We start from the raw sequence: 13377 nt of genomic DNA on the forward strand, positions 1-13377 counted from the left end.
GAAATTGTACTTATATTTCATTTTATACTGGGTATACAATAAATATCTATTTGTTAATAAAATGTTCATCATCATCATGCCAGCTTCTTTTTTGCAATTTTGTAGTGGGATAAAAGATCTAAAATGGACTGCGCAACTTAGGAAATCAAAATGAAGATGTGCACTCTGCCGCAAGCAAAATAGGGATTCGCCAGATATAGCTGACATATTGGCTGCTCCCTTAGTGCATTTACCTCCCTTCCCCCAGAGTCTCTCCCTCTGGAATGCTGAATGATGTTAACGACGTCACCACACATAACAATTCCACTCTCAGTGAACCGGCTACGAACAGCAAGCTTTTGCCTGGGGTTACTGATAATTGTTCACAAACGGAATCACAGACTTCAGTCAGCTGCACTTTTTGTGGGTGTAACACTGAGAAACTTGAAACTATCAAAGGCATTCTAAGAAGACTGCATTCAGAAAATAGCTCGCTAAGGGAATGTCTGAGCCAGCTTGAAGATTATTAACAAAAGTCCTTGAGCCTACTACAAAGTCTCTTGCCTGTGAATACTAGGCTCCCCTGTCCTGACCCACAGGAACGCCCATCTCCCTCACCTGAGTCATTGCTACTACCCGAAACGTTGTAGTTGCACTCTTTAAAGACAGTGCCTATAGTGCCATGCTAAAATCTACGAAACGGAACTCTGACATTGCAGACACGAAGGGAGCACAGCAAGGCCAGATGCCCAGACCTCAACCAACGCAAGCATCCCCACACCAACAGCATTCCAGAAACCCAGACCTCAACCAACGCAAGCATTCCCACACCAACAGCATTCCAGAAACAGCAAGACCACCTTGATTGGCACGAGAGTAGTTAATACTAGCCTCAGAATACGAGATCGCCAAACGACCAGCAATATTCACACAAATATCTTCATTAGCAGGCTGGATCCATTGACAAAAGTTGAAGAAATTGAGGCACTATTGAAGGAACTAGGCATACCCGGTAAGCCTTTCAAAATCAATACCAAGCGTCCGTCTTATGCTTCCTTCAGGATTCAGGTTAATGGGCCAAATTACCAAAAATACCTCAATGCCGCGCCTCCGTAGCCAGGTGGGAAGGAGCAGCAGTGCATAGCACACGCTTCTTGATTAGACCGGGGTTCGAGCCCATCACCACCAAATACGGAGAATGCGGAAAGGTCAGGGAATGACCACCGCATATCCCGGAGCAATATGGCCTTAGTTGCTAATGCTCCTAAAAACCAAATAACAAACTAACAAACAAACCTCAATGCCAAATACTGGCCAAGAGGTCTGTTGGTAATTCCATACTATGGGAGACTAAAGGCCAAGAACTTATCAAGCCCGAACCCCATTCCACAACAATGCATAACTACGCCAGCATAGATATCTGTCCTCTCTAGTGGAGTCTCCCAAATTATATCTGAGAGCAGGTGCAATTTGTGGATGTCTAGCGTGGAGATGATGAGCAAACATTGGACCTGTCGCATTCCAGTTAGAATATCTAGCAACAGGGCACATCGAACGCGACTTTGATCCCAGGACGAGATTTCAGATCATTATACAAAAAGCAAATACTGTTCCGAGAGTAATCTCATCATAATACAACCTTCTGTCAAAGTAAATATTCGATGTTTCCTACAAAACATCAAGAGTGTCAAAAACAAACTAGATGGCCTACTTGATTTGCTTTCCTGCGACGAGTACGACTTCGTCATTCTGATTGAAACATGGCTCAGAGATGAAATGGAAATTGGTACCTTCACCTCAAATCTTGGCTATGAGACGCTGGCTGCTAATAGAATTGGGAGATGAGGTGGCGGCATAGCAATCTGTCAAAGGAGTTCACTCCCCCCCCATGATTAAGGCATCCATTTATCAAGAAGGTGACATGGAAGCTGTTCTTGGAATCTACCGAATTGCTGGTTTGTCAATCTCTGTGTGTGTGCCGTTTATTTCCTCCACCGGTTTCTGAGGGTTCTGTCCTTAATCTGACAGCTATCATCCACAATCAATCATCGGCAAAACCTCATCATCCTCGGAGACTTTAACCTTCCACTGCCAGCCACAAAGAAGCTCCTAGATACACTGTCATTGAATGTGTCGGAAATGGGCATTGGTCTTATTCATGTTCCTCCATCACATGACGATGCCACCCTGCAGCACATCTTCTCAACCTGTTCAGTAAAAGAAACCCTGACCATAACTGAGAACTTCCTCCCGTCCGATCACATTCCAATCGCTGTTATGATATCTCTGCAAGCACCTAAGGATGAACGTACGCAAGTATACACTACAAACACTGTCAGGAGAGTATACAATCCAAAATACATCAACATTGGAAAAGTTACAACCCTTTTCCAACTTTACCCATGGAACATACTGGCTGAGCTTAACATCAATGAGGCTGCCTACTGGCTTTCAAGATGGATGGAATTCATTGCAAGGTCTGCAATGTCCAAAACTTGCATCCTTAGTCCCCACTCAAAGCAATGGTGGAATGACCTCCTGACTAAGGCCTTTAGGGAAAAACAGGCAGCCCATGTCTCCTACAAGAAGTCGCCTTCACGAGAGTCATAAGTCAAATTTTCCACAGCAAGGATGGATTTCTAGAAGAGTAAACAATTTGCTATTGACAATTTTATGAGCGGCCGGCTATCCAGGGGAAAATGTGTGTGGTCCACATGTCATACTTGCACCCCTCTACTTTAGATGTCTAGGAATGGTGTGAGCATGTGCTGCATTTTAAGCGAGATCACCATGTGTCCAAAGCATATCCTTGGAATGAAGCGTTTAACATTTCTTCACCTTCTAGTAATACAAAAATTTCCGAGGAACAGCTAATAAATATAATAAATTCACTACCTGACAAGTCCACCACAGGAATTGACGCAATACCTCTTTTTAGTCTAAAAATTGCTTCTTATTTCATCAGCAAAGAGCTCGCTCAACTCTACAACAAAGTACTCAAATATGCACAGGTGCCTTCAAGCTGGTTGTCATACAGAATTGTGGCAGTTTTGAAGAAGCCTCATGCAAAAGCACTGGCTGACTTCAGGCCAATATCAATTGCCTCTCCCTTCCTGAAATGCCTCGAGAAGTGCATCTATAATGATGTAGCACTCGCAATCTTTGCGCATAGGCCCAAACATACCCATTATGCCATGCCTAATAGATCCAATGTAACCTGCCTACAGTCCTTATCACATAAAATACTTTATGCCTGGAATGACAACGAAGATCTTCAAACCATTTTTCTGGACATGAAATCTGCTTTCGACTCAGTCCAAATCAAGCCTCTTCTTGCCTTGCTTAAAAGATTCTATGGGATATCCGGAAATATGCTTGAGATCCTCAATAATCTGCTATCTAGGAGAATGCTTCACTTCATAGGCAATGGCATTACAGTCTCTAAAAGCGTCGACGTAGGGATCCCACAAGGCGGTTCTCTCTCTCTCTCTCTCTCTCTCTCTCTCTCTCTCTCTCTCTCTCTCTCTCTCTCTCTCTCTCTCTCTCTCTCTCTCTCTCTCTGCCTTGCTATTTGCAGCAATATTTGTTCCACTAATGGATCAAATTCCAGCTTTCCTATCATATGCTAATGATATTGTATGCTACTTGCCATGCAAACGCCATGTTGGTGACTCACAAGAAAGACAAACCTCCTCTCAATCTGTAAACAGCTACCTAAATACATTCTGTAAGTATGCCAAATTTTTTGGCCTGTCAGTCAATCCAGAGAAGACAAACTATATCATCTTGAGCATTAGCAAGGGCACATGATGCAAGAAAGCAAGCTTATATAGCATCAGCAGGTAAAAAAAAAAAAAAAAAACACCCCTCCCCTTCTGATATCACACATCCAATCGCTCCAAATGTTTGTCTAGTTCTGCCTTGAATCTGTTTAAGCTATCAACTTCTACAACGACAGATGGAAGTTTGTTCCAGCAATCAACCACCCACTGGCTAAAGGCAAACTTCTGCACATCCATCCTAAAGCTGTCTTTCCTCAATTTGAATTTATGCCCTCTCAAGCAATTATTTTGAGCAAGACGAAGAATCCATCAGCATTGAGCATGCTCAAACTATTAAGGCTTTATTCACCTTAACCAGATCACCTCGCAGATGCCTAGTCTCCAGACAATAATTTCTAAAACTTAAGCCTTTTTTCGTAAGAGCAACTCTTTGTTCCATTCACTAATCTTGTTGCAATTCTCTGTACGTGTTCCAACAGCTCTACATCCTTCTTAAAATGAGGCTTCCAGACAGTACTCAAGGTGTGTGGCCTGACCATTGCCTTATACAAGGGGATAATCACCTCCTTATCCCTGCTAGAAAAATTCTTGTATATCATTGACAAGACACCATGAGCTACTCTTGCAGACCATCTGCACTGCTCACAAAACTTCATATCTGCCTGCACAATTACCCCCACGTCCTTTTCATTCTCTACCACTGTCAGTGTAGTACCACAGAGTTGATACATTGCTCTGGGGTTACTGTTTTCCATATGTAGCACTTTACATTTGTCAATGTTAAACTTCATTTGCCACCTCTCAGCCCATCTGCTCAACTTTTCTAAATCCTGTTCCAGCAGTGTACTGTCATTAGTGTCATTAACAACTCTGCCAACCTTTCTATTGTCTGAAAACTTGGACATTAAGTTTGATATACCATCATCAATATCATTTATAAATACAGAAAACAACAATGGACCCAACACTGAACCCTGAGGGACTCCACTAATAACATTAGTCCATGAAGAGCAGTGTCCATTGATTACACTCTCTGTCTTCTCCCACTCAACCATCCCTTTATCCATAGTAGCAATTTGCCTCCAATGCCACACTGCTCCAATTTGTGCAGCAGTCTTCCACATGCAACAGTATCAAAGGCCTTTCTAAGATCCAAATATATGATATTATCAAAGTTATTCTTTGCATCCAGTTCTTTTGTGATTATATCATAGTATCCAATCAAACTGGTCAGACAAGACTTCCCCTTAACAAACCCATGCTGTGTCCAAGCTATAACTGAAGTCTTGTCTAGAATGTCCTGCAATGCTTCTTTAACCAGTGCCTCCATTAATTTCCCTGCAACAGAAGTTAAACTAATAGGTCTGTAATTACCTGTCTCCCTTTGAACCTCTCTTCTGGATTGGGGTCACATTTGCACATCTCCAGTCCATGGGTACGTCCCCTGAATGCAGGGAAGCAATCATAATTAGGGCTAAGCATTTGTTTACTTCCTTTGCCGCCTCCTTTAATATAACTGGATAGATTCCATCCACCCCAGGTGCCTTTCTTGTGTTTATCTTCAACAATTTCTCCTCCACTTTACTCTCAGTTATTACAAGATTATCTAGCTTACTGCCAGAGTTGAATACACCTCTGGCATTCCCCTCCCTGAATAACTGCTCATGTGTGAATGTAGATGCAAAATATTCATTTAGTTTGTTAGCTACCTGAGCAGGATCATCAACAGTTGAACCATCGATATCAAGTGGACCAATCTGATTCATCCCCTTCCTTCTAGAGTTTACATGAGTAAAGAACTCTTTGCTGCTTTTCTTTGCATCCTTTGCTAAAGATTTTTCGTTTGTAACTTGGTTACAGACTAGCTTATATCTATCATAGGCTTCTGTGTCACGTGTTAATTTATATATATCCCATGCATTTTTCTTCTCTATCACATGTCTAATTAGTTCATCTGACATCCATTTAGGGCTAAATCTTGAACAATATTCACCATTTACGCTAAGTCGGATGACTTGCTGATACTGCATCTTCTCTACGTCCGGAATTGGCCAGATATGTTCTGATTCCTACAGACAGGTCAAATTCCTAGGAGTAATCCTTGATGCCATCCTCACCTATAAAAAACAAATCCAAGCTCAGTATTCCAAAGCCTTGAGAGCGTTTTGGGGAATGAAAATTGATCTGTGCACAATGCACAATAAGCAAATAATCAAGAAATACCTAGCTACTTACTTCTGTAGTGTGCTCTCCTATGCTGTAGAAGTTTGGTCAGCGGCACCACCCACCAGCCTCAGGAAACTGTGGGGCCTCGAATTCTGGGTGCTGAAGTGGCCAACTTGTGGTCGCACCAGATCTACACGACATCTAAATCTGCACTCTGCTCCAACCTGCAATACATGCCCACAGTCCACAGAACCCATGTGCTAAAAATAAAGTCATTTCTTCATCTGTGCTCAGCTACGCAGGATCTCATCAACATCTGGAACATGGCTCATTGGCATTTGCCAGGCAGACATCGCCATAGTACCCCCTACTTTTGCTCAAGGCTCCATCGGTTAAAGAATTTCAAGAGACACTTCCCAAACGTGACTCTGGACACTCTCAACTTGCTCGACATCGACTTGGGGACTATAGACAAGGCATATCATGATGGCATCTTGTTCTATCTTGCTATTTGTAAAGGACATTTATGTAAGTGCCGATCATAGTTAGCCGATGTCATTTCATGTTCTGCTCAACTTGTAGCCCTTTTTCATTGTAATTACTACTTCATTTTTACATTTTGATTATTATCTTTATTTCATTATATCTTTATTTCAAATAAAATAATAATAAATAATATTTATTATTATTTTATTTCATTTTTTTTTCTATTATAAAACAAAATCACTTGTATAAACAACGAATTATAAGATTCCTCTGGCTTTCTGTGTAAGGAATCACTATTGTATAAAATTTATGTTAATAAAGAATCTTATTATTATTATTATATTGATGAAGGTATATCAGACTTAGTGTCAAAGTCTGCAGATGATACAAAGGTTGGCAGGGTTGTTAATGACAGTAATGGCAGTGTGCTACTGCAACAGGATCTAGAAAAGTTTTGGCAAATGGGCTGAGAAGTGGCAACTGAAGTTTAACATTGACAAATGCAAAGTACTGAATATGGGTAGAAGTAACCCCAGAGAAACGTACCAACTGTGTGGTACTACACTTAATGTGGTAGAAAATGAAAAAGATCTGGGAGTAATTGTGCAGTCAGATATGAAGTTTTCTGAGCAATGCAGAGAGGCTGCCAGTGCAGATCATGGAGTTTTGTCAATGATATATAGGAATTTTGCTAGCAGGGAGAAGGAGGTGATTGTCCCTCTGTATAAGGCAATGGTCAGGCCACGCCTTGAGTACTGCGTACAGGTCTGGAGGCCTCATTTTAGGAAGGATACAGATTTGCTTGAGCATGTACAGAGAAGCGCAACAAGATTGGTGAGGGGAATGAAGGGATCCTCTTACCGAGAGAGGCTTAAGTTCTGCAAATTGCAATGGCTGGAGACTAGGCACCTGTGCGGTGATCTGATTGAGGTATATAAGGCCTTGAATGGGTTGAGCACGCTGAATTCTGATGGGATTCTTCCACTTGTTCAGATTACAGAGGGGGCATAAATTCAAATTAAGGAAAGACAGATGTAGAATAGATTTGCGGAAATTTGCCTTTAGCCAGCGGGTGATTAATTGCTGGAACAAACTTCCATCTGTTGTTGTGGAAGTTGATATGTTAAATAAAGTTAAGGAGGAACTGGACAAACATTTAGAGGGAATGGTTGTGTGAATTTTTTTTTTTTTTTTGGCTGATGCTGCATAACCTCATACACTGCTTTCTTGCATCACATGCCACTACTACTACTAGTACTACTACTTACTGGCTAAAAGAAAACTTCCCACAATCCAGTATAAACCTCTTCCCCTCATAATTTGAATTTATGGCCCCTGGTTCTTGAATCATTTATAACAGTGAAAATTTCATCCCCATTTATTTTACTTTCTTACCTCAGAGCCTCGAACACCTCAATCAGGTTTCCTCCAAGGAGTCTCTGTGGCACACATATCTGCAGTGTTCCCTCATATGAATATACCTTTGCCCATCTCACCACAACATTAACCATCTTTGGACCTTTTCTAGAAGACCCACTTGAAAGTGATTAATTAGTGCTATTTACAAAACTTGGCATTGAAATTAGATAAAATATTAAGATCAATCTTTATTAGAATTTCTCTAAGCAAACAAATACAAATGCCTGTGAAAACATATGTAAAATACAAGCTACAAGCTTGGTTTCTTCACCAACTAACAATGTGGCACATTTAGCAGTAGTTGGCTCTGCTTTCTTCAAGAAATTTGTACTAAATGTCTGTTCACAGCTAAGATCCAATGTTCTGCATTATTACACTGGTGTGCAAAACTTAAAAGGCTACAATCACAATATCTTTACTTACAGTACTCTTTACTGATGAGAGTAGATTCAGTCTCAGCAGCGATTCTGGATGTTAGCTAATCTGGCGAGAGGTCGGCACACGGTATCACACCACAAACATCACTGAAAGGGATTGATATGGTGGTCAAGGTGTTCTCGTCTGGGGAGGCTTTATCTTGGATGGATGTACACAACTCCAGATACTGGAAGGCAGTACTGTAACCAGTGCATGCTACTGTGCTGAGGTAATCCTTCCCCATGTGCATCTGTTCCGAGGTGCGATTGGCCCCAAGTTCGTGTTTATGGATGATAACGCCACACCCCATCACACTGCAGCTGTTGATATGCTTTTGGAAAGTGAGAACATTGTTCGTATGGATCGGCCTGCCCGTGTCTTTAATCTAAATCCCATCGAACACATATGGGATGCTCTGGTGAGACCCCTAGCGGCACATCCACACCCACCAGAAAATGTTCACCAGCTGAAGATGCCACTGACAGAGGAATGGACGATGTTACCGCAAGAACTTATCAACAACATTGTTCTTAGTATGGACAGGCGGTGCGAAGCCTGCATCTACATTAGAGGTGGCCATATCTCCTACTGAGGACCACCTCTTCCCTTTGTTCCATCTTTGCCAGTGATGCATCTGTATCATGGCAGCCAGTGCTATGTTGTCATTTTTGAATAAAGTCCATCTGTACCATTTTGTTTCTGTTGTTGTGTCGGTGTTGTTTCCTTCATCATTTCTGTACCTCATGAGGTTCCTTTGGTATGGTTTTCCCATATCCAGGCCACTCCTATCAGAAGCTACAGGTGAAAACCTGACTGGTCCTTAAATTTTGCACCGCAGTGTATGAGGAATAATAAGAAGAGACAAAATTTAGATACACTGAAACAGATGAAAGCTTTTAGTGATAACCTACTCTCCTCCATCTCCATAAAAAAAAACTATGCAATGGTTTTAATATTTTCTTTATCTCTTTGCTATGACGGTTCTCAAGCTTCTGCTGCCGTTCTTCTTTTAGCACTTTTCTTTTTGCTTACTTCAAGAAATAAAATATATTTACAAGAATTTCATCTAATTTGACTAGAAAACGTTTTGCCACTTTTTTCTAAGGTGGCAACAAATTTTTTTATATATGATGAGCCTTTCCTCCTTTTATTTTTAATAACAATGCAATGACATTCATATGGCCTACTATTTAAATGGCAGCACTATCTGGAAAAATGCTATACAATGCTCCATCAGTATCTTTTAGTGTTCAGATACTGAAACCAACCTACACTGTCTAGCCGAATTGTTGTTGTTGAAGTATAATTTATTGGCGCAAGGGCTGCTATGGCCAAAATGCGCCTATAACTTAAAATTGTTGGTCAATATATGAAAGGAATTGTTCTAGAAGTGACTGTATAGGTTTATCATTTTTAGATATTTAAACAGCTCTGATAGATTGGCATCATCTCCAAGTATATGAGCTAGTTGCAAGGGTTTTTGTGAGTTGATTAAAGATCTGAAACATTCCATTCTAGCTGAATCATAGTGTGCACATTCAATAATAATATGTTTTACTGTAAGAATTGAACTGCAATGCGAGCAGAGAGGAGGCTCTTCTCCTAGCAGTAAAAAAAGATGCGTTAGGTGCGTATGGCCAATTCGTACTCTTGCAAGCACGACCTCTTCGTGCCTGGTTAATCGAGAACTAGATCTCCATAGCTGTGGGTTTTGTTTTATTTCAAGAAGTTTGTTTGATATCTGATTATGCCACTTTTCAGACCACACCTCTGTACATATCCCCCATATGATTGGCTTGTAATCAGAAAAAGGAACTGGGATGGGATCGAAGCAAGCAGGGTGTTTTGCTGCTTCGTCTGCACACTTGTTTCCTGGAATTCCAACGTGACTGGGTATCCAGCAGAACATGACAGTCAGCTTATTTTTATTGAGGTGATATAACTGTGATCTGATTTGTGTGAGAAGTGGGTGGGAAATTTGTGGTTTTTCCTGTAGGGCATTCATTGCACTTAAAGAGTCTGTGTATATTATGACTTGGGTATTTAGAAGATCACTAAGGAGATTTAGAGCCATTTTGATTGCATATAATTTGGCAGTAAATACACTGCATTCACATGGTAATTGTACAGAAAAAGTGGATGTAGGACTGATTACTGCAGCTCCCACGGATATATCGGTTTTGGATCCGTCTGTGTATATCTGAAGACTGTGAGCATTGGTCAATGCATGATCCGCATGTAACTGTCTAAGATTGTGATTTGATAGGGAATGTTTTCCCCACTGTAGAAAATAGTTATCGCAAAGAGGTATATACATTGCCCATGGTGCTTGTACTACATCTGCAGCTTGAGAGATGTTTCCCAGAGAGATGGTCCAATGTTTGGTTAGCTCTTGTAGCCGGATACCAGCAGGTTTGTTTTCATTGGGTTTATTGTTATACAAATTTTCCCACTGAGGTTCAAACAGATATGTCCAGATGGGGTGAGAAGGGAGGCTATGTAATTTGGCTGCATAGTTAAGGAGCAATACTTTTCTCCTAAGATGTAGTGGAGGTTCATTGGCGTCTATATACAAACTTTGCACTGGGGATGTCTTAAAGGCTCCTAAAGCAATTCTGAGAGCACTGTGCTGGACTGGATTGAGCCGGGCTAATACTGTCTTACATGCAGAGTCATAAACTGGGGCTCCATAATCTAGATGAGATCTTATTAAAGTACGATATAAATGTAAGAGTGTGAAGCGATCGGCTCCCCATGTCATAGAAGAGATAACTTTGAGAATATTCATCTTTCTCATGCACTGAGTTCTCATTTGCATTATATGTGCCTGAAAGGTAAGTTTAGTGTCCAGTACTAAACCCAAGAACCAGATATTGTTGCAAAGTGGTATTGGTTGGGCTCCTAACGTTAGCTCAGGATCTGGATGAAGTTGTCGCTTTTTACAAAAGTTAATAGCAGTTGTTTTTGTTCTGGAGAGGCGATAGCCACTGTGGGATGCCCATGACTCTATTTTGTTTATTGAGAGTTGCAGTTGGCATTCAATGGAGCGCATATTTAGTGAATGGCAGGATATTGTAAGGTCGTCTGCATATAGATAAGTGTCGACATTAAGCGGAATATTATCTGTTGCATTGTTCAGCCTAACTGCAAAGAGCGTTGCACTAAGAACTGATCCTTGTGGGACTCCTTCTTCCTGAACAACTTTTTGGGACAGTGTAATGCAGTGACGCACCTGAAATGTTCTATTTTGGAGAAAGCTCTGTATGATTAGTGGTAGCTGGCCCCGAAGTCCTGTGGCATAGAGATTTTGAAGAATGCCATAGTGCCAGGTTGCATCAAAGGCTTTTTCAATGTCCAGGCAGACCATGACGAGATGTTCTCTACGAATAAAAGCATTCCGTATGTTGGATTCTGCCTTGATCATAAGGTCTAGAGTTGACCGATTTTTCCTAAAGCCATACTGATTCTTGTCCATTACCAAATAAGATTCTAGATACCAGACTAATCGAGCATGAATCATTTTTTCCATTACCTTACCAAGGCAACTAGCAGAATTATCCCAAGGCAAAAATGGAAAGCAGACCATTCACTATTTTACAAGGAATTTTCTTTACCAAAGAGAATCTTGCCTTTCAAAGAATAAATTACATTTCAATTCAGAAAATCAGTTCCCATCCAAAAGCACCCTTGTAAAGAGTTCACTCAGTGGAACAGAACCCACAGAATAACAAGATTCCATCCACTCTGAACACTGTACCTCAGAACATTCCAGAAGACCTCTAACCCAAAATGGAACTAATTTACGAAAATTATCATAGAATAATTTGTTGCAAATTTTGTCAAAAAATAATTTTCCCAATTCCATATTTGTAAATAATTTTTGAAGTGGTGCTTACCCTTATTGGTTCTATTTCTTCAAAACTGTTATCTTTGGGTTCCATTTTTATAAGCAATTTCCCCACCCTCTCCTCTGGATTTGTATGGTTTAACTAGTTTGACAACTATATTCAGACAGTGATTACAAATGCCTCATTTACTTCATGGTTATGCAGCACCTCTAGATTCAAGATTAGAAATTAATCATATCTCATGTTCTTCCTTGTTCTAACTATGTTAATTTTCATTTCACCTGTGTGTCTGAAGATAGTTCATATTTATTTTTATTTTCCAGTAACAGTTTTTCTTAAGCTTAAAATTTGTTCATTTATTTTAATCACACAAATTTGATTTAAAATGGATTTGCTCATCCTTGAAATTATTTAACTAAATACTGAAGTTGTTAACAGTACCTGAACAGTGAATTTAATTAGTACATCAAATTTAATTTATTTCTGCTTGCACAGTTCAAGACTGTACTAATCATTTTTCTTTTTACTTGCTATTCAGGCTTGATAACAAAATCCCAAAGTGTCAGAAATGTCATCTGTAAACAAGTAATTAGTTTAGTTTAGTATAGAAAATGTTGGATGTAGTGTTTTTCAACTTCATATAGTTAATATGAAAATTACTGCATTTAAAATGTGGAGTTAAATGTTACTGATTATTTAATCTAATTTTAGGTAATATTTTTTTTTTCTCCTATGTGATACCACCAGCTGTTATTCACACTGTTTCTATTACTATATTCATCTTTGTGGTCTGAACTTTTGGTTTAACTACAACATACTTTAAAATTAAGGTAACTACCAATATGCTTTTTTTCTTGTTCATCTTTAGCACCAAGTGATTTTCGCAACCTTTCCAATTCCTTAGATTGATCCTCCAGTTTTTCTCTAGGAAGAGAAAGAATAAACAATTTTTTGCTGTGAGACATTGGATAAAACTAGTAAAGTACAAAGAATAAAAATTTAAACATAAATTTTCAACTTCATATAGTTAATATGAAAATTACTGCTTTTAAAATGTGGAGTTAAATGTTACTGATTATTTAATCTAATTTAAGGTAATTTTTCTTTTCTCCTATGTGATACCACCAGCTGTTATTCGCGTTGTTTCTATTACTATATTCATCTTTGTGGTCTGAACTTTTGGTTTAACTACTACATACTTGGTCCTTGAAGTTGTCGCAGACATTCTCTCAGATATGTCAGACAAGCTGTACTTGCTACCTGGGAGTCTAAAACGCTGA

The 13377-nt window shown here is 39.8% G+C and overlaps 1 protein-coding gene across 1 annotated transcript in view; it reads right to left on the bottom strand.

Moving 5' to 3' along the window:
- Tmf (TATA element modulatory factor) overlaps positions 1-13377 on the bottom strand; it is a 243980-nt gene that overhangs the window by 143667 nt on the left and 86936 nt on the right. The window contains exon 10 of the mRNA XM_090371290.1: positions 12936-13021. Within this exon, the coding sequence (XP_090227416.1) occupies positions 12936-13021 (86 nt within the window). The remainder of the gene's footprint in view (positions 1-12935; positions 13022-13377) is intronic.

Source organism: Mastigoproctus giganteus, chromosome 4, assembly GCF_048544385.1.
Source record: "Mastigoproctus giganteus isolate SK-2022 chromosome 4, ASM4854438v1, whole genome shotgun sequence".
Classification (NCBI taxonomy): Eukaryota; Metazoa; Arthropoda; class Arachnida; order Uropygi; family Thelyphonidae; genus Mastigoproctus; species Mastigoproctus giganteus.